Source organism: Hakea prostrata, chromosome 3 (assembly GCF_041222555.1).
Source record: "Hakea prostrata isolate BN-2017 chromosome 3, UWA_Hpros_2, whole genome shotgun sequence".
In the NCBI taxonomy this organism is placed as follows: Eukaryota; Viridiplantae; Streptophyta; class Magnoliopsida; order Proteales; family Proteaceae; genus Hakea; species Hakea prostrata.
The window spans coordinates 16,848,722-16,870,562 of record NC_142602.1 but is presented as its reverse complement, the minus strand read 5'-3'; the positions used below and the strand labels follow the sequence as shown (position 1 = coordinate 16,870,562).

Below are 21,841 nucleotides of genomic sequence, written 5' to 3'. Positions count from 1 at the left end.
AGAATGGAATGGGAATTTAATAGTGTGCACAATTTCCTTGAGAGGGTGAGTCCTCACGTTTTATCAAGTACTCTTTTTCTAATTTTATATTTGTTGACCAGAGAAAAATTGAGTTATAGCTCGTGCTATATCCACGTTAGATTCGAAGATCAAGTTTCGGACAAATCATTACAGGGATGGAACGAAAAGCGAGTATTAATGGGACCTTATATTTGAGTTCTGTTTCACTGAACTCTTTAACGGTTCATCAACGACTGGAAGGGGTGTTCACTGTTCAGTAACATTCTAATTCCAAATGTTGGTTTTAGAGTCTGTATTCTTCCAGTTACAAAGATTTTAATATTTCTTGGCATCTTGGTTTGTGGGTTTTTTTGTTTGATTGCTTAGTTCTCTGTTTAGTCTACAATTCACACAACTAGCTTGAAGGACACAATTCATGATGAAGCCACCACTTTTCAATGCATGGTAGTGAAGATTAGAGAATCTCCCTGCTCTCCAGTGTTTTTGTTTGGGTACGTACTAACTTTCCTCATTCTTGGAGTTGATTATGGTATTTTGCTTGATTTTCTTCTTTATTGTTCCTTTTTAGTTAATAATGTTGCTACTGAAGAATTTTTTAAATGAAAAACGTTTTTGAATGCTCCTTGAAGCTCCAAGAGGAAACCACTTTCACCTTCCTCCCTTCACTTCTCCCTATGAATCAATCGAGATAACTGATTATGATTGACTAAGGGTATTTTGTGGATCATATGCTACTGGGTTAGTTATAATTGCTTGTAATAATAACTTAACTTCATCGTTTAGATTTTTCCAACACAAGCTTCATAGTGTCTTACAAGATGAGAAGACCTTCTAATAAGGGAAGAGGTGGAGAGATGGCAGTAAACACTGTTTAGCCGCTTTAATTATAATAAGGTTTTGTTGATATCTTCTATTCAATAACTTCTGCTTTTGGGTTTTTTTTCTTCTTCCCTTTCTTATTTTTAACTAATTGAAGATATGACATGTATTCTGGCTATCCCAGGAAAGTACTGTTTATCTAACTAGAAGTAATGACTTATGTGAGCTTAAATTTTCATGTGCTTCAACAGCAAAGTCCTAGTAGTAGGAATCATTTGAAATTTAGATTGAGATTGACTGGCCTTTTATATTAGCTTCATGAAGGCTTACAAGATTTTTTTTCTTCTTGGGATACTTCATTACAGTTTGTCTGATATGGATTGTTATTCGAGTCCCCTAAGTGTATAAAGACAGAACAATGATCACAGAATAATTTATTATATTGCATGATGTCAGTAGTTAATCTAGTTCCTAAAATGTGTTATAAGAAGTATGTGCAATTTTCTTCAAAATGAAAGTGGAAAAACAAAACTAATTGATTATTCATTAGCAGGCTCAACTGATTCGATGATCTATTCTTACAGGTGTCTGCCCATTCATTGACGAGAAACTATAGTTGGATTGCAGAATTTCTCAAGTTCTTCAATACTTGGCATAAGATGGGAGAACAGTATTTTGTAGCATGGTCTTCTTTTATTGCAATAATATTCTCTACTGTTTTACTCACTAAATGTCTACTGCACATGGTAAAGGGAAATGCTAGAGACATTCCCAAATTGCCACCTGGGAGAAGAGGTTGGCCATTATTGGGTGACAGTTTTGGCTGGTATAGTGCCGTAGCAAGTTCTCATCCACCTCGTTTTGTTGAAGAACAGGTTAAAAGGTATGAACAGATGTGAAAAAGAATTATAAAAGCAATTCCATCTCAGTTCTTCTTAGTGATTTTATTGTTTGTTTCATCTAGTTATAGCGTGAGTAAATCATTGGCTTTTTTTTTTTTTTTTTTTTGGGGGGGGGGGGGGGGGAAGGGGGAGTGAAGCATATAGAACTAAGCAGTTAATTGTTCAGAATGTAGGCCTAGGTTCACATTGAAATCATGCAAAAGAAGGGCTCAGAATAAAATAGAATTTCTGACAAAAGGCATGTTCTTTTGTGCTTCACAAGAGGATGATATACATACACTATTATTAAGATGGTTCTGTTTAGAATAAAAACAATCACCATTGAGGGGAAGAACTCTCATCTCGCGCTTGTCCATCAGAGTCACAAAGTGATGTATTGATGACAATACAGAAGTTACTGATATCTATATAACTCATTGAAGGAGGTCATCAACAGCGGGATCAGTGTTAATCCAGATTGATTCAGGTCCTCTTGAGCCAACCACTAGTTGAATGATCAGATACGGGCAATTTTTGGGTTGTCACTAGGGATTCTTAGGTGTGGAAAAAATCCTTGCAGAAACTGACCATTTTATATTCCTACTAAGCATGAAACTTAGGACAAGTAAACAAGCGTCCACAGAGTGTAGGGCCGTGCTCTTGGGAACTGAAAAGAAAAAATTCGGTAAAAATGAACTTCAAGTTGACCTGCAAATCAGTCTATTCTTTACTAAACTCTGTTTTCTAAAGCCACATTCTTCTGAACTAAAAGTTGAATTTATTTCATGGAGCCTGTAAATCTCTCTAAAAATGTTGATAAGGTACCTATCCAGTAATTGCTGCTCAGAAAATAGTCCTTTTCTGATTTGTTAAGCTCACTCCTCAATCTGGCAAAGTGTAAAATTGACTAGTCTTGAATATGTGCATTTTTAGTTTACTTTTCTTTGTTTTTAGTAGTCTGTAGGCAATCTTAAGCTATACATTGATTGCTGCAGGTTTGGAAGGATATTCTCATGTAGCCTGTTTGGTAGATTAGCTGTTGTCTCAGCTGATCCAACGTTCAACCGCTTTATAATGCAGAATGAAGGGAGATTTTTCAAATCAGGTTATCCCAAGTCTTTTAGAGATTTGGTTGGAAAAAATGGGGTGATCATTACACAAGGAGAGCAGCAAAGGAAACTACACGGGATGGCTGTGAACATGATGAGGTTTGAGAGGCTCAAGTCTCATTTCTTAAAGGACATCCAGGTGGTTATGCTTCAGACCTTGAATTTCCATGATGGTCAAGTCATTCTTCTTCAGGATACTTGCAGAAAGGCAAGTAAAAATTTCCCATATTCTATGGTATTATTGCTTCTTCATTGTCTTAGTTGGAATCTTGGATGAACCTTTGTATGTGGTTGGCGTTATTCCTGAATGTGCATAAACTTTGATTCGGGAACGGGTGATACTTGGTTGTTCCATAGACCAACAAGAAATGAATTTCTTAAATTCAGTGTTCTGCTGTTTGCATCTGAACACTTAAAAGAGAACTGAAGTGCAATCACCTTTGAAAATGATGAGGTAAGTTTTGCAATCATGATCATGTAACCTACCTAAACCTGTTACCATGTTTGATATATATGCTTTTCTTTTTTCTTTTGAACAGAAATAAATATGCCTGTCAATGTAAATTAAATTTGACTGCAAGATAAAGTGAAATTTAATACCTGAATTAGGTGGGTTTAAAGTTATTTACACCATTTTGTGAGGTAATGATTCCCCTTTAGCATTGATTTGATTTTACTTCTTTTCCATTTATTCCATTGCTGCCAAACAGAGTCCTTAGGGATGATATGGATAATAATTTGGAAAGAAAAAGAAAAATGAATTGATGTTATCTATGATTTTCTGAGTGTAGGTGGCTATTCACCTGATGATTAATCAATTACTGGGAGTATCAGATGAATCAGAAATAAATGAGATGGCACAACTTTTCTCGGACTTTGTTGATGGTTGTCTTTCCATTCCCATCAAATTGCCTGGTTTTGCTTATAATACTGCAATGCAGGTAAAATGGGTTGAAAGCTTTCATCATCTGATAACCATTCCTATCATATACAAGTGGAACGATTTCTGTACCTTTACGTCTAAATATATCCCGTTTAAAGCAGTAGCCTGTCATTCGGAAAGTTTCTGACAGAATGTATGTATTACCCTTTTCAGGCAAGGGAGAATATCATTAAAAAGATCAACAGGGAAATAGAGAAAATCAGGCAACAACCAACATCAGAAGTTGGTAATTGCATTCTTGGGAGATTACTAGTGGAAGAAAACCTACCAGATGATGCTATTGCAGATTTCATTATCAACTTAGTATTTGCTGGGAATGAAACAACAGCAAAAACTATGCTTTTTGCTGTATATTATCTCACCCAATCTCCCATGGCGCTGAAGCAGCTAATGGTAAGATGTTAATCCACTCAGTCTTGTCATTTGATTTTACTCTTGTATTTTTCTTTTACAAATTGGTCCTTGAGAAGTGAGAATGATCCAGGGCTGGCCCTTCCAAGTGCTGCATTGGTTCTATACTTGCATGGTTTTTTTATGACTTGGTCCTTATGAAGTAAAAATGTTACAGAGCTGCCCCTTCCCATGTGCTGCGTTGATTTTTCTGTGCATGTGGGAACAGGGTGACCTTAGGAATATTTTATGCCGTTTCTTTACTCGGAGGGTTAGAGCTATACTTATTCTTCATTTTGTTCGGCTTTTGGAGGGTTGGGTAATGGGCCAGCAGTTAAGTGGTTCGGAGATGAAGACAGGTCTCAAGCCCAAGTTTTGTGCTTGAAACTCACTATACTTCATCTAGTAGAATTGTCACTGCCTATGCATAAATCATTCTTTGGTTAGTGATGAATTCTCAAAATGAAGTAAAGCATGTTTCTCATCCTTCATAGGCTAGAAACCACTTCTATTTCAGATGTTTTGTCCTTAAGTTGTGTGCTTGGTTTTTTGACTTTCCAAACTGAACCTGATCTCATAGCGTATATACATCTTTAGTGGTCAGTGAGACATCTAAATACTGACCACCTTTGAAAATTGGAACATTGATGTTGGACTAGCTGCCTTCTTTGAAAACTTAAATATTGAGCTGGGGTTGACTTCTGACATTCACAACAGGGTTTTCTGAAATCTTTCTCTGCTTTCCAATCAACAGGAGTAAACTCCATTCATATAATCTCTCTCTCTCTCTCTCTCTCTCAGGACGAACATGATAGCCTGCGAGGAACTTCTAATGGAGACATGCTTGCTTGGGAAGATTACAAGAATATGCCATTCACACAATGTGTAAGTTGCATGCCTCATCTAATTTGCATTATTGATGGCAAAAGTGGAAAATGTAACATATTTTCATTCACTTAAGAAAAAGGAGGAGCGGTGTTATTTATTTAATGCATGTTGTATACTTGTCTCTTGGTCACATCTAGATCTGGACCTGGTTTCTGCACTGAAAGAGGGTTTACACCTGGCCATACAACCCATACCGATTTTATGATCCATTGAGATATCAGACATGGATTCACTATAGTTGTTTGTGCAGGATTTGGATTCAACTTAGGTCTGATTGAATCCCCTTTCCTAAGAACACCATCACACATGCACACAAACACAGATAGGGCTCCCACAAAAGGGGGGGGGGGGGGGAGGATCAATATGCTGATGCATGTCTATTTAGCTATCTTCATGTAGTACATAAGTGTGCAGCTTCATTACTGAAACCACCAGTTGGGTATCCTAACGTTTTATTTCAATATGCATTCCCTGAGTTGTAGTTATAATCAGTTCCCATTTGTAATACTATTTACTCTAGATTTTCCTCTTTTGAAAGTTATGATTGTACTTACCTTTTCTGTGTGGGACTGAAACATTCAGGTTATTGATGAAACACTTCGGTTGGGTGGGATTGCGATATGGCTGATGAGAGAGGCAAAAGAAGACATTTCCTACCAAGGTAAATTCTCTCATAATTGTGTCCTCTCTTTCTCTCAAGTGGGTGTGTAGACACATCCATGCTCCTACCCCAAATATCTTCAAGATTAAAATTTTCATCTGAAATATTGGAATTACATGCATTGAGAGGACAACGAATGAAAAAATGAATGCACTTTGTCGCTTTTCTGGATGGCTTGGGCAAGGAAGATAAATTAGAACTTACCTGGGACCTAAGGAGCATTACATTAGCTCTGTGTATTCTGTCATTGTCCTAGAACTAAAACATGCCATTCCATCTCAAGGAATGATATTCTATTGAGATGGACCATGTGTAACTCTGGTGTTTTCATGTTATACAACGTTTAATAATATAGTAACCTCCGTAAGCAATCAGACATTAACTCTCTAGTGAATTTTTTTTCTGTTCTTTTGAACTGATATATTGTCAAGAAAAAGAAAAACAAAGTTAACTCTGTTTGTCAAGTCAAATGTATGACTCATCATATTTGAGGTGAATTACATTTGATGATTCTAAAAAACTAGTGTCCTAAACAGGGTTCTAGCTGTTATCAACTCTAGTTCATAGATAAAATCTAACCAATTTTTTTATGGAAAAGAAGTAGTGAATTAAGAAACATCAAGCTGTATAAAATATATATTAAATCAAGTAGTCAAAATCAACCATTTACCTTACTATATCCATTATATATTAAATCACATAACTGTGTTGCAGATTACATAATTCCAAAAGGGTGTTTTGTAGTTCCCTTTCTTTCAGCAGTTCACTTGGATGAAAGCTTTTACAAAGATGCTCTTAAGTTTGATCCTTGGAGATGGCTAGACCCTGAGAACCAGGTTAGCTCTTAGAACTAACCATTTGAGATATTAAGAGTTGTTGAATCAAAAGTGTCCTTGATCTTTTTAAGGTTTAGCAATTTATATAGACCATGCACTTGCTTCCGCCTTTCATTTATTTCTGTATCTCTTATGAATAATGATATCTGATGTGGTGAAGGCAAGGAGAAACTCAAGAACCAGCCCTTTCTATTCTCCCTTTGGAGGAGGTGCTCGATTTTGTCCAGGAGCTGAGTTGGCTCACCTTCAAATTGCTCTCTTTCTCCATTACTTTGTGACCAGATACAGGTGTGCTCTCTCTCTGTCATATGTATGTGTAATATTCTCATGATGCAGTAGCTTCCAGTACCATCACACAGTAGAATTTGTTTTCCACTTCTCTATTTCATTCTAGTGAGATAGATTAGATTGGATGGTTGGATGGTAGATCAGCCTTCCATATTACGTAAGAGAATGAAACATTAGATTCATAGATGGCTAACCATGCTTATGAACTTTGTACTGGTCAACAACTGCTATTATGTTTCTTATAACTGAATCCATTGATGCATTCTTTCAAATTAAGTTACAGTGGTGTAGAAGATAATGAAGATCATGTAGAAGCTGGTATCTTTTTCATTCTACCACGCAGTTTTTATTATAGTGTTCTTGCTCCAATAACCCATTTGATGCTTTTATCAGCTGGAGGCAATTGAAGGAGGATCGTATGTCTTTCTTTCCTTCCGCTCGCCTGGTGAATGGCTTCCAAATCAGCATAAGTATGCGGACAGATGAAGCTCCACAATAATGACTGAATCATTCTTTTGGGTATTTGTAATGGGATTTCTTTCCCTTCAGCATTTTTCTTGTGTTTACCATGTTCATTGTAGTGTTTGAATGCTGTGTTAATCGTCTGTATAGTTGTAAATGTTATAACTGGAAGTTGTATGTTTATACTTTTGCTGTGTTTATGATAGAATTGTAACTGTTAGCAGCATACATGGTTTGTAGAGCTTTGAGTTATGATCTAAAAGATGCATTGTTCAAGCCTTTTTCTCTGTTTTGTGGTTCTCCATAGATAACTCCTTAGAGATTGTAGAAACAATTGCTAACAAGCGGAGTCATAAGTATTTTTTTAATGGATATTAGGACAAAATTTCAAATTACACTCAATTGAGAAGCTCCCAAGAGTTGACCCAAAAAATAAAAAGGAAAAAAAAAAAGCTCCCAAGAGTCAATTTGGAATTGAAGCCAGAAAATCCAAGAAAAGATTGTCCATTGTAACAAACTGAACCAAATTGAAACAAACTGGTTTGGTTTTGGTTTTCTATTACTAGTAATGATGCACTAATCTGTTCTCAACTTTATTTATTTATTTATTTTTTTTTTTAATTTAAAATTTGTTTGTTTGTTTGTTTGAATGGACATTGAAATGCTTGAATGTAATTAGTTGGTGGTTGTTGAGTATTCATTTTTTGGGGTGCTATTACAATTATGCAGTTGTACCGTATGAGCTCTTTAAAGCCATGAGCAACATTGTATACATGCTTTCCAATGCCAATATTGTATAATTTTCTTCACCAAGCTCGACTAATTTGTAGTTATAACGCGGTGGGGGGAGCATAGTGCTCCCCGTCAGGAAAGATGATCCACTTTGAACCCTAATAGATGGTCCATAATTCATTCAAACTTCAACCTATCTCATGCTAGCTTGATCTGATGCTTATAGACTAAATCTAATACCATTACTCACAATCAACTGAATGTGAAAACCAGATAGCTGTCCTTGAAATAAATCCACCCAGAAAATCAAATTTGTGTAAATTTCAAAAGCTGCTCAAATCAAACTTAATGAATCACATGTGAATGGATGAACAAAAACAAACCCTAAAACACTACAGATCTCACAAGTTTCTCCAATGAAATATTCTAAAATAAAAAAAAATAATAATAAAAAAAAGAAAGAACAGAGCAAAGATTTCTCAAAAAATAAAGCCTTTGTTCTATCTTTGCAACTTAATAAACCCTGCAAACATTAAAATGTTGGAGTGAACAATATCCAAATCTTGTAAAGAAACTCAAATATGCCATTTTTTTGTTGGAAAATGTAAATACACCATTCATTGTTGCTCAATGTCTGTTTGGGGCTGTCACTAGTGCTCTCGCATCTCATGTTTAAGTGCAAGTCTTTTATCCATTTGGATACATTGAATAAGATTTTATTGGGGTCAAGAGATATCCTATTGAAATTCTCAGTATTTTGTTGTAACAAACAAAATAGCTGGTTATTATAAAAATTCGAACAACCCATTGGGCTGAAATGAAAGATTTGCAAAGATGAAGCATGAAGCTTTGACAGAGAACGCTCCCTAAAATGAAAGATTTGCAGAGATGGAGCATGTAGTTTTGTTTTTAAATTGGACTTGTCTTAAGCATCTAATCATAAATTTTTTTATCCGTATGAATGGATGATCTAGGCCCAAATTATGGCGGGTTTGCTCTTGCTCTTGAGCTTGAGTCCCGATTTGTGACCTTGACGCCCCAGACAATTTTGGACATAAAATATGGGGCCACAGGTATTCGTATGGGTTCTACTCCTTAATTTTTATTGCATTTTTTATTAGTGAACTTCAGTTGAGAAGTGTAAGGAGAGCACTTTATGCTCTCGGACAAGGGTGATCATCCTAGCTCCTCCAACTTCTCCACGTGCTATGGTAGGTACTATAATTATTGAGTTCGGATCATCTCTCTGACGGAGAGCACTCTGTGCTCCTCAACGACTATTGACCATAAATTATAGGGGCATATAAGATTAAGGTGATAGGGGATTTAAAAAAAAAAAATAAAAATTTTGTAGTTGGAATGTGAGAGGTCTCAATGGGAATTGTGATCTGTGAAGGACATTTGGGTCATTACAGAAGCTCTTAAGTTTTTCCGAAAAAAGAAGATTAAACAACGAAAAATGATTTTAAGACAACCTGTCATTTACTTGTGTTCCATTTTATCATCTCCTTCTTCTCGTCTGTTGAAGTCACTGTTCACCATTCCCAAACCCTACTTTTCATTTTCCTCCCTTCAGAGGAGAATTTGGAAATATGAATCACACTCTTCTCCTTTCTTCTCATTCTTCGTCTTCTTCTATGTCCTCTCATTCATTACTCTTACCTCCGTCTCAATTCATAAACCCTATAAGAAACCCCAGAAATTGTTTAACCAGAAGACGCCGTAAAGTATCTGCGATTCGAAGTTCTGCGGAAGATGCAACACAAGAAACTACTAAAGAGAATTCCGAGATCTTCGGGGGTAAGAAGGAGCTGACAGGATTGCAGTTCCTTGCTGGAGGGTTGTCACCCCCAGTTAGGATAGCGAGTTCGGTAATAGTCGTGGCTGGTGCTCTTGCTGCTGGGTATGGACTTGGTTATCGAATTGGAGGGTCTCGAAATACGGGATTAGGTGGTGCTGTTGCTCTTGGTGCGGCTGGTGGTGCTGCTGTCTATGCGTTGAATGCTTGCTTACCGGACGTTGCTGCTGTGGATTTGCATAATTTTGTGTCAAGTTCTGATGATCCAGGGGCTTTGGTGAGGGAAGATGTTGAAGGGATAGCCAAAAAGTAAGCTAATTACATTGACTTCTGAATTTGCTGATCGATTCTAATTGATGTACTTGGTGGGAACTCATGGGTTATGTTAACCAACATTTACCAATTATTATCTAAGTATAACTATCAAGTTTGTCAGAGCTTTGGGTATTTAAGCATTTTTCTCTGCCGGGCCTGTAATGAGATTATGGATTTTTTATCTTCTTTTGTGTATTTTGGGAACGGAGAAAAACATTCTGTCAGGGTTGTTAGATTGTTAATTGAGTCCTATAGTTTTGTTATTTTCTTTCATTCTCGGGCCTTTCAGTGTTTGTTTTTGGACGTTTCAGATATGGGGTTAGTAAACAAGACGAGGCCTTCAATGCGGAGCTTTGTGAATTGTATAGCCGGTAAGTCTGACATTCATTATTTCCTCAGCTGCAGATGCATGGTATTTGTTGATACGCAGATATACTGTTATAAACAAGTATATAGCATTCCTATTTCAAGTTTCGACATGTAAATAATGGAGTAAATATTTGATGAGTTGGAGGGCCAATGGTGCTAGAGACATAAGGCATTTTCCATGACCTAATGTTTTTGGAACGCTGGTCCGCTTTCATGATCACCACAAATTTACTCTTTCTTATCAGAGGTTGTATAATGGGCTCCTTTACAATGTCTAGTTAGAGAAGCATCTCTTAGTTGTCTAAATACCTTGGATTTTGTAGACATGCCCATGCCTCCGTCTATCTATCTGTTAATTTGACCCAACCTACTTTTTCCACATATGAATGTGGCAATTGTTAGATGGTTGAAAAATTCTACTTTTATCTTAAGGTCATACTGGCCATGTGGTTGAGAACTTGAGATGGGTTTCTGGTTGGACACATGGCTGATCCATAGGTGTGTACTTTCCTTTGTGGCGCTCTCTCGGAAGAGCTCAATCTCCTTGTGGCTCATAATGGTGGGCCATGTTAGCATGCCTATCTCAGAGGCTATTAAGGAAAGATTCACCCATGTTTATTATAGTCCTCATGTATTAGTAATTTAGTACCAATATTTACTTCTGATTATGGTATCATTATCTAGAATCTAGAAGAGAAGTTCCAATGTCCTATTTTTCTTTTGCTTCTATCATTTTTTATTTATTTTATTATATAAGAAAGAAAACTAGCTTTTAGTACTAGTATTTACAAGTGTCAAGTATGTTGTTTTGAATGACCTGAGTTCCTTGCATTCTCCAATCCTGTATGATGTTGCATTCTGACTCATCAACTGTCTGGCTTCTACCTGTTGACTTCCTTAATATGATCTTAGTGTTTTGTCTGTTTAGATTTGTGTCTTCTGTTATTCCACCTGGAAGTGAGAATCTTAAAGGCAATGAAGTAGAGACCATCGTGAAATTTAAGAATGCTCTTGGCATTGATGATCCAGATGCAGCTTCTGTGCACATGGAGGTAGCTAGTGTATATATATTTGGGTATTATTATCATTATCATCATTGTATAGTAGTTGTTCTTTTATTCCTTCATTGATTGAGTTTTGTGTGCTTGATGCGTAGATTGGGAGGCGTATCTTCAGGCAAAGGTTGGAAACTGGTGACCGTGATGATGATATAGAGCAGCGTCGGGTAGGATTCTTGTAACTTTTGCCATTGTGACTTGTTATAGTGGTTTGTAAAAGATTGTTATTGCATTGGGACTTGAGAGTTTCTATGAAGCTTGACCATTATTAGTGAGTCTCCAGTGCAGGCATTTCAGAAGCTAATTTATGTTTCCACACTTGTCTTTGGGGAAGCATCAACATTCCTTTTGCCATGGAAGCGTGTGTTCAAGGTTACTGATTCTCAGGTATTACATTTTTCATCTTCACATGATGTTGTTCGTAAGTCTCTTATAGTATTTCAAACTCTTTATTCTTTTTGAGAGCTACATTTGGTATTCAATAGTCATATTTCTCTCACATGGAAACTAAAGGAATATGTAAATTCACTCAACAAGGCCAATTAGTGATCTTCTAGTCTACCATCTATTTTTTTTTTGGGGGTTGATAAGTCTTTTATACTATAACTTAGTTGCTTGCTGCTTTCGAACTCATATTTTTATTGCTACTAAAAGCCTTAGTTTTTTCATTGTTAAGGTTGAGGTTGCTGTCCGGGACAATGCCCAGAGACTCTATGCGGTGAAGCTAAATTCAGTTGGCAGAGGTGATTCAAGGAACTTTAATGTGATGAATAAAGTGCTTGTTGGTTTATTTTATTGGCTATTGCTGTATCGAAATAGAATTACTTAATTCATTCAATTTACTTGTTTTAGAAAGAAGAGAAAAGAAATCCAAGAAAGAGAAATATTTTATTTGGCTGTACCTTTGTTTTATTATTCTGTCATTCGATTAGTTTGTTTTTTCAGCTTCAGTAGTATGTACAATGGTCATTTTTGGTTTATAATTCTAGTAAGCACCTTTTAGCTTGTGTATTTGTCTCTGCATGACAATCTTCATTGATTGTTCAAATGTAAAATTTGAAATTTTTTTTTGGGGGGGCGGGGGTGTGGGTGTAGATATTGATGAACATCAGCTTGTTAGCCTGAGGGAAGCACTCCGTCAATATCAACTTTCTGAGGAGGTATGCATTCTTGTATGTTGGTTAACATAATGACTTGGAGATTTTTTCTATAGATTTCAATTTTTATCAACCTTTATAGATGCAATAGGTTTTGTTTCTTCACAGCTTGCTGCAGACATGTTTCGGGAACATGCAAGAAAATTGGTTGAGGAGAACATTTTCAAGGCACTCAATATTCTGAAGACCAGGACAAGAGCAGTGTATGGCACCTTTATTTTAATTCATGTTTTCAATCGTACCTTGAGGTTGTGTAGTTGTGTATGTATCTTTGTTCCCTGTTTAGGAGGAGCAAAACTATGAAGGCGGAATAATTCTTCTAGCCACACCACTGAAAAGAATATCTCTTTTGTATCATACCGCATTTGGGACATATTGAAGCTTATTTGGCAGTTCAAATTGTTAAATATATGTGGTGTGGTCTAAATCAGCAGCGGGTGAAATTTCATATCCGCATTCAGTAAATGTCCTCAATTATATTCATTTATCACTGTACTTTTCAGCTGAATGTGACTCTGTGTACTCAGCATTCACACTTCCCATTTTCCTAGATTTTCTGAGCTTTTTTAAGCTGGAAAGTGACAAAAATGCTGGGAACCTTATGATTGACCAGTCTACTAATTTGGAGACCCTGAGCTCCCACATACAGACATCTGCCCTCCTGGAGCTTTCTAGGAGACCCACCAATGAATAATGGCTTCTTCATTGAGCTATAATGTTCTAAGCTACTGCCCTCTTGATCTTGGTCTCTTTTCCTTTTCTATTTTGTCTCCATTCTACAAGTGGTAGAACATATCCTGTTCAAAGCAATGCATTAGAATGTTGTCAAAATAGAAGTATTTCAGTGGAGTGTCCTAATTCTCGTTGGAGAATTTACAATGAGCTTTTTGAATAAATAATGAAAATTGAGTATACAAAACATTCATATCATCCATTTTTGGCTAACAATACTTGGGTTTCCAGCAGGGGAGCAACAGAGGTGGTGGAAGTGCTTGATGATATTGTGGCATTTAATAATTTGCTTGTGTCATTAAGCAAACATCCTGAAGCTGAATGTTTTGCTCCTGGGGTTGGACCTGTTTCTTTAATAGGTAGACATGCTACTTTAGACTAACTGGAGCTTTTTGTTCCTTACGTGTACTAAGAGCAAGTACTGGTTTCCTTGTTTCTCTGGGATAGGTGGTTCATTTGATGGTGACAGAAGTATGGATGACTTGAAGCTCCTTTACAGAGCTTATGTGGTAGAATCTTTGTCAAGTGGACGGTTGGAAGAAAATAAGGTGTACTCTCTTTCTCAACTTTCTCTGTGGATTTGGTTACCATATGCTTATGTCTTAATGACATTAATACGGTGCTCTAAGATAGAGGGTTTTCTTTAAAGTACCGATCTCTTCTTACAAAAAAATATCTTAGTTTTCGTTAACCTTGAAATTCCAACTTTTTTTTATTCTTTCTTTGGGGTCAACTTGAAAGTCCGACTTTTGGTAGTACGAATTATTTTACATATTCGTTGTAAGATTGATTCTTTCAAACTTCAAATATTATGGCACAAAATTTCTTTAATGGCTTTTTGTAACATCATCATACACGTAGTGGATGGTAATCTGTATCTAGGGTTGGATATGCTTATTTTAGTTGCTGCCGTTGAGTACATCTATTTGGCAATTTTTCATCTGAAAGATATAGACCTTCCTTGTGGAGCAATACTTCCTATGGGGTCAGTCTACCCCTTGCCCAGATATGTGGGAGGGAAAGTGACAGCCAAGGTCATACCTAGGGCAGAAGGCTTCGCATTTAGCATTGGAAGGGATCAGATACAGATGTACCTGGCCTTGGTTTCAAATGTTTGTTTGTTTTTTTGTTTGTGGGGGGGGGGGGGGAGTCAGATGACCACCCTACCCCTGTAAAATGCAAAATGACCTGTTGTTTCTTTTGTGTTTGCTTCTATTGCCCTCTATGCAAGTTTTGCCACACTCCCAGACAGAATACACTTCCCTTGGGTTGGGTATGTAAGATGTATGTGTGAAAGAAATAAGATGTTTTGGTGCGAAGTAGAGAGTTGGTCAAAACAGCGCATATTGATGCTGGTTTGGGTCGGGTTACTTCTCAAATTGTGCCGGCCTACCCAAGATTTAGAAATCTCAATTCATAAGCAGTGATGGCAAAATAACATATCGTTTGAAGTTTTACGAACCAGTGGCAGGGATTTGAATAAACAGACCTTATAATAGGAATGACAGAATTGTAATTAACATGATGTTAAGGAGAGCAGTAAATTTGTAACTTATCACAACTTAAAGTAGGGGTTCAAGGTGGGTTGGGGTAGAGGTGGAATCTTGGAACTCAAATACCTATAGTGAGGGAAACAGAATAATATCAATGAAGATTAAGGATTTTGCATAAATAACAATGGTGTTCTTGTAATTTCATAAACTTATATCTTCTTCAACCTTAAAGAGAAATTCAGAAATTTAGAAATGTTGAAGGAACCTTCAATGAAAATAACTCTTCCAACAGCTGGACGAGTCTGAAACTTCAAGCATAGGATCTCTAACCCAGTTTTGCTGATTCCTCACAAGCAGAAATCCATAAAATGGTGGAGGATTAAAGCAAAATTCCTGCAACACAGGTCTGTCAGGAAGGAGGAAGTCAATCTGTTTCTAGTTTTGATTCTCACAGTGAAAGGAGAAACTCAAGCCAAAGCTCCATGGGTTTGAGTTGTTCGGAGATGAGCTTCCTTCGTTCTTATTCTCAGAACCATTCTTCAATGCTTAATTGACAGCAAGCTTTTCTCTACTCTGTTTGTACAGCTCAGAAACTCAGAAAATGGGGTGTTTCTTTTTTCTTTTTTTTTTTTTTTTTTTGGGGGGGGGGGGGGGGGGGCTCAGATTCAATTTTAGGAAAAATAGGGAAACTAGGAATAGAGTTAGGTTGAGATGAAAAACAGAAATTGAAGAAGGAATCAAAGAGGAGAGCAGGAGGCACGGAGCTTATGGCAGGCATCATCCTCTATTAAAATCTTCGATTCAAAATTTGTCAAAATTTGTCCATCAATGATGGGGGTACTTCCCTCTTTAAAAGGAAAATCCTCTTCCTAATGTGAAACTAAAACCGAAACAGACTTTAAATTCTATGTAAAAGACTTTCAAATAATTGTGGACTCACCTTCTTAGTACTCTTCAGAGAAAAAATTAGCGAAAAAAATTTGCATTATTATTCTTAAGTATCCTATGCCTGATTGCATATTTGCACGTACCAAGACAATGACCATTTCCAGGAACTGTATAAACCAATGTACACTCTGTCTGTTTTAGACTTCCAATAGGTTGCTCCTTCAGTTTTCTATGTCTCCTAATTCTATGTTGATTTTGATGACTTTGTGTTGTTTAATATTGGTTTCTGGTGACTTGATGTGGCTAAATGTTGATATTTGACTACGTGATGTGTCTTAATGTTGATATATGATGAAAAACTGAAATGAAAAAATAACATGAAGGTGCCTTGAATGCCTAGGTGAGGTTCCTTGTTGCCTAAGTGCTTAGGCACACCTCTACTGTCTTTGGTCGCCTTGACAATAGAGCATTTGTATTCCCAAAACCATGTTGGCTGATGTAGGTCATCACTAAGGTGTCCAATTTGCCAGACTATCTCCTAGGTGTTCTTGAATTATGGTTGACTAAACATATATCCAAACTATGGAGTATTGGACTAGTCCAATATGACAACATGAATAAAGGGGTGAAATTGATAAATGTTAGCTATTTCTGGGTGCCACTGAATCATCCAATGTTGTTGGCATATTTTGATTTTTGAGCCTGTAATAAATTGGTCAGACCTCCATAGTATACCAGCTCCTCTTCGTGTGGTGTTGGGGTTGTCGAGACTTGTAATACCGTCCTTTTGTAGCATTTCATTTCAAAGGCATAAGAACTAAAGAAAATATTAGTGAATGAGTCACAGCTTTGCCTTTTACACATATTGGAAACAGATGCATTTAGGATGCCTGGTATTACTTTACAAGTCATTGTTCCTAACGCAAGAGAAGGAGCAAAGAACTTTCTTTCCGCAACTTTGACTCATTGGACTCTTAGGTGATCTGTCTGTTGAAAGCTTAACTTGTTTGGGGTTTGAGAAATCATCCTATCTATAGAATTCTTCATTGCTTGTATCTTGGTAGTGAGTCTGTTATGTGAGAAAGAAGTGGGGAGTAATAAGGAAGCTTGGGAGAGTTGCTTATTGTCAACATCATCTGTATGGTTGAATTTTGACATTATGATTTATTAAGATAGATTTATGGATGATTCAATGCATGTGGGCATGGATAATTCCCTGCAGGTAATTTCCCAACACCCTTCTGCAAAGAGATCTCTAGTAATTTGGTAATCCCTTACTTCCACCATGCACAAATTAGGTGAATCTCAGACATGCCTTTTTATTGATGGTACTTGGTTTGCTAAATCATATCCAGAGGATCTCCCTTTAATCAACCATGACTTTTTTGTGGGGTGGATCTTAACACTCCTTTTCCTCCCTTTACTGTTTATGTAGCTTGTGTCTTTGAACCATTTGAAGAACATATTTGGTCTTGGGAAACGTGAGGCAGAAATGATTATGGAGGAAGTTACCTCAAAAGTCTACCGTAGACGTCTTTCTCAGTCTGTTTCTGGTGGTGATTTGGAGGCTGCAGACAGCAAAGCAGCCTTCCTTCAGAACCTCTGTGATGAATTACACTTTGATCCACAGAAGGCCAGTGAGATCCACAAAGGTATATTGTGTCTCAGAGCTATATTATCTCAAGCTAACTGTTGGAAGTCCTATTTATTTTATCTGTATGGCCGCCTCCCTTTGAGGGCAAGATATATTATTTGCTTTTAGATTTCTGCGTGTGTTTTGCCAAAGTTGCCTGATGTGTTTTTAAAATATTCTATTGTTCAAGTCTAGTGATTCTACTAAAACTTTCCTTTGTAATTGGAGCAATTATAAAATTTTGCATAGTGCTATTGCTGTCATGTCCTTATATTTCTCAGTACCAAAATCCAATCTCCTTGCGAAGTAAAATTTTATTCTTTTTCATTTCATCTCAGAAATTTATCGACAAAAGCTTCAGCAATCTGTTGCTGATGGAGAACTGAGCGAGGAGGATGTTGCTATGTTGTTGCGGTTTCGAGTTATGCTCTGCATTCCTCAATCAACCGTGGAAGCAGCACATGCTGATATATGTGGCAGTCTGTTTGAAAAGGTGAACTATTATGTTGATTATTTTATTTGTGCGTGAAGAATGTCCCTATTTTTGGCGTGTGTGACATAACTAATTGTCAGTTGTTCGAGTGTGTAGCCTCCCTCTTGGTTCGTTTTATTTCTGTATCAGTTGGATGGAATCCTTCCAGTCCGATGCTATCAGTTCTTTTCTTGGGTTTGACCCTAAAATGTCCTATTTCAGGTTGTGAGGGATGCAGTTGCTTCTGGTGTTGATGGATATGATCCTGATGTCAGAGCCTCTGTAAGAAAGGCTGCACACGGCTTACGCTTAACAAGGGAAGCTGCCACTGCCATTGCTAGCAAAGCGGTGATTATCATCAGTCTTGCTCTAGATGTTCTTTCAGTGGTTTATTATTTGGATCTTTTACTGCTTTGTATGTGTTTTTGTTTATTGTCTTTTGTTCATGAGCTATGAGACATGTCCTGTGTTAAATAATTGAGTTGTCCTTCAATCGTCGAACTCAATATATATCTAATAATTAGAATCATGTATCAAGTTAGGTTTGGTTCACATAGTTCTGTGCCATCATTTGTCCACTTATGGCATCAAGCGCATGAACTTGTTGGACTAGACGATTGTATGGTAGCTAGGCATGTGAACCTCAAAAGAATATTATCTGATTCCTATGCTTTCCATAATCTCTTTGTGGATGTAGGTGCGGAAGATTTTTATGAACTACGTACAACGAGCACGAGCAGCTGGTGGCCGTACTGCAGCCGCTAAAGAGCTTAAGAAGATGATCGCATTTAACACGTTGGTTGTTACTGAATTACTTGCAGATATCAAGGGAGAACCCACTGATACTGCCCCACAAGAGCCAGTCAAGGAGGAAGAGAAACAAATAGATGAAGAAGAGGAATGGGAATCCCTTCAGACTCTGAGGAAAACAAGACCCAGTAAGGAGCTTGAAGCAAAGCTAGGGAAGCCTGGTCAAACGGAGATAACTCTAAAGGATGACCTACCAGAAAGGGATAGGGCTGATCTTTATAAGTCATACTTGCTTTTCTGCATCACTGGAGAGGTCACTAGTATTCCATTTGGAGCCCAAATCACCACAAAGAGGGACAGCTCTGAGTATCTGCTACTAAACCAGCTTGGTGGGATATTAGGTATGACTGGTAAGGAGATTGTTGAAGTTCATAGGAGTCTTGCTGAGCAGGCTTTCAGGCAACAAGCAGAAGTAATTTTAGCTGATGGGCAGCTTACGAAGGCCAGAATTGAGCAGCTTAATGATGTACAGAAGCAGGTAGGTTTGCCAGGGGAGTACGCACAAAAAATTATAAAAAGTATTACAACAACTAAGATGGCGGCTGCAATTGAAACTGCTATCAGTCAGGGAAGGCTTAATATAAAGCAAATTCGGGAACTTAAAGAATCTAATGTGGAATTGGACAATATGATCTCGGAAAGTTTACGAGAGAACCTCTTCAAAAAAACCGTTGATGAGATTTTCTCAGCAGGAACTGGGGAGTTTGATGGCGAGGAAGTATATGAGAAGATTCCAATAGATCTTAGTATAAATGCTGAGAAAGCGAAAAAAGTTGTTCAGGAGCTTGCTCGGACAAGGCTGTCCAACTCATTAATTCAGGCTGTGGCACTCTTACGGCAGAGGAACCATCAAGGAGCGGTATGAACCAAGTAGCCTGCTGCTATTGGATGACCACTGTTAGCTTTTAGCAACTTTTGCTTTTACCCAACTACATGCATGGCTTAGTTCGACTTTTTTTGGTGCAGGTCTCCTCTCTTAATGACATGTTAGCATGTGACAAAGCTGTGCCTTCTGAACCCCTATCATGGGAGGTGCCGGACGAGCTTGCTGATTTATTTGGTATATACCTGAAGAGTGAGCCGACACAAGAGAAGGTTACTCGTTTACAGTATCTGCTGGGCATTAGTGACTCAACGGCTGCTGCTATACGAGAGATGGGAGATAGAGGACTTCCAACCATTGAGGCCGAGGAAGACTTTCTTTTGCCCAAGATTTGATGCATTTTTGTTAAATCCCCGCCCCCTTCTGCATGCTTAATTAGGTACAACAGTAAAGCATTTTTTTTCCCTTGTGTCTTTCTTTTTCTGTTAGTCATCCGATTTAGGTAGGTAGGTAATGGTGATTGTATTGCTTTAGTTTGGGGGTGCTGAGAAATTTTATGAGTGTAGAAGCAAGAGGCTCCTGATAATTCACTGCAGAGAAGAGGTCAATAAATTTTAGATTGCTTCATTATTTCAAATGTGCCTGACTGTACCTACTAAGCTACTATTGCTTTACAAAATTCTCAACTTAGAGCCATTCCCATTACCTGATGTGATGTATCTTAAGACTCTTGTACTGTTTAAATTTCCCATGAAGAATGTTCCTTGAAGCCATCATGTGATTCAATGGCTTACTAGTACCTTAAGCTTCTTCAAGAGTTATGTTAATTCCGCTCAGTATGAAAAGCCATCTCTCGAGGGGAAAAACCAGAGGCTAACATTGGTTCATTGAAGTTGTTTATTTTCTGATCACTGTTTAAGAGGGACTACACTGTTTTCCAGGTCTCTTGTCAAATTAATGGGCAAATTACATATTGATTCTCTGTATTTGCAATCAATTGTGAATGCTCCGTTAGTGGATAGTTCAGCTGAAGTAATAGTTGGGCATTTGTAATTGATTTTTTTTAGTAGCAGTAGATGTAATTAATTGCAAACACAGGGTCTATATGTAATTTGTCCCAAATTAAATGAGGCTAACCTTAGTTCATTAGATGTTTTTTCTTCATTTCCCCTTTTTATCTTTCAAACCAACCCCCCCCTTTTTTCTTGTCTGAAACAATTGAAATATGAATAAGCATACCATAATTCCTGGGACTAGAGGGGAATCCTTCTATGAAGAAGTTGTAGTGTCTTCAGCAACTTGCTCTAGTGTGGCTTTTTCCTTACATTCTTCAGCACCAGGTGTCACCATGCTGGGCTTGAGCAGAATCCCTTCAAACTAACATCGTTCTCTACCATGTAGAAGAAAACCTCTGCCCACACTTTCAAGGCTACTTCAAAGGTCCTGTCAAAGGCTATATATATATATATAACATCAACCCTAAAAAGTTAGATGCAAACCAAAATTTTCTTTGGTAGAAAATACAAATCAAAATTTATTATTTTATGTAGGAGATGCAAACCAATGGTAGTTAACTACCTTTCTAACTAAAGACATTTGATTCACAATGTAAAATCAAATAACAAAATTTACAGAAGAAATAAATAAATAGAGAATTTAAAATCAAATAAAAGGAATAACAAAAAGAAAAAAGAAAAAAATGGAAATGATAAATAAATTGAGAAATAAAATGAATACCTAATTGTGGAGAATATTTTTTCCCCAAAATTTTCTTAATCCACGCATATAAAAAGAAAAGATGATAAATGAGAGAAAATGGAGGAGATATGAGAGAATAAATAGGGATTGAGGAATTAGTTTTTAATTAGAAATGACATTTTTTGAATACCAAACAATATTTTTTTTCTTCAAAAACTTCATTAACCCACGTTTATAGAAAGCGGAGAGAATAAATAAGAATAAAATATAAGAGAGAAGAAATGGGAGAATAAATAGGCATTGTAGAGTTATTTTTTAATTAGGAATGACATTTATACCCATTATTTTACCTTTAAAATTTTTTTATTGAGGGGGTGCTAAATAATGTTATTTCAAATGTGGAAAGAGAATAAACTAAAAAAATTAAGGGAATTAATTTAAAACTAAAAAAATTCAAGCGAATAATATGATTTTAAAAAAAATCAGGGGCCATGGCCCTGGCCCCACTATGGGTCCGCTCCTGTCAACCATACCAACTCTTCGAATTAATTAGGACCCAATACCA

General features: G+C 37.0%; 2 protein-coding genes across 2 annotated transcripts; both read left to right on the top strand.

The window, feature by feature from the left end:
• Nucleotides 1–159: 159 nt before the first annotated feature.
• Nucleotides 160–7,557, top strand: LOC149021248 (Cytochrome P450 superfamily protein). Its single transcript, XM_089147075.1, has 10 exons — nucleotides 160–512; nucleotides 1,425–1,723; nucleotides 2,717–3,038; nucleotides 3,622–3,771; nucleotides 3,927–4,166; nucleotides 4,965–5,048; nucleotides 5,634–5,712; nucleotides 6,427–6,548; nucleotides 6,709–6,836; nucleotides 7,230–7,557. Exons 2-10 carry the CDS (start codon nucleotides 1,500–1,502, stop codon nucleotides 7,333–7,335), a joined length of 1,455 nt encoding a protein of 484 aa, XP_089003201.1. The 5' UTR covers nucleotides 160–512; nucleotides 1,425–1,499; the 3' UTR covers nucleotides 7,336–7,557.
• Nucleotides 7,558–9,516: 1,959 nt separating this feature from the next.
• TIC110 (translocon at the inner envelope membrane of chloroplasts 110) lies at nucleotides 9,517–20,728 on the top strand. The gene is made up of 15 exons (XM_089149507.1): nucleotides 9,517–10,137; nucleotides 10,455–10,514; nucleotides 11,441–11,564; nucleotides 11,669–11,737; nucleotides 11,859–11,957; nucleotides 12,247–12,313; nucleotides 12,666–12,730; nucleotides 12,836–12,930; nucleotides 13,691–13,818; nucleotides 13,907–14,007; nucleotides 17,276–17,492; nucleotides 17,812–17,966; nucleotides 18,168–18,293; nucleotides 18,643–19,614; nucleotides 19,722–20,728. The coding sequence occupies exons 1-15, from the start codon at nucleotides 9,623–9,625 to the stop codon at nucleotides 19,971–19,973; spliced, it is 3,045 nt and encodes a 1,014-aa protein (XP_089005633.1). The 5' UTR covers nucleotides 9,517–9,622; the 3' UTR covers nucleotides 19,974–20,728.
• Nucleotides 20,729–21,841: the final 1,113 nt, after the last annotated feature.

Bases quoted from the DNA above. Each gene is read 5' to 3' on its own strand.
- LOC149021248 (XM_089147075.1), top strand. From the start codon at position 1,500: ATGGGAGAACAGTATTTTGTAGCATGGTCTTCTTTTATTGCAATAATA. The intron at 3,772-3,926 runs GTAAAATGGGTT...TACCCTTTTCAG, and splicing joins CTTATAATACTGCAATGCAG to GCAAGGGAGAATATCATTAA. The intron at 6,837-7,229 runs GTGTGCTCTCTC...TGCTTTTATCAG, and splicing joins TACTTTGTGACCAGATACAG to CTGGAGGCAATTGAAGGAGG.
- TIC110 (XM_089149507.1), top strand. From the start codon at position 9,623: ATGAATCACACTCTTCTCCTTTCTTCTCATTCTTCGTCTTCTTCTATG. The intron at 14,008-17,275 runs GTGTACTCTCTT...CTGTTTATGTAG, and splicing joins GACGGTTGGAAGAAAATAAG to CTTGTGTCTTTGAACCATTT. The intron at 19,615-19,721 runs GTATGAACCAAG...TTTTTGGTGCAG, and splicing joins AGAGGAACCATCAAGGAGCG to GTCTCCTCTCTTAATGACAT.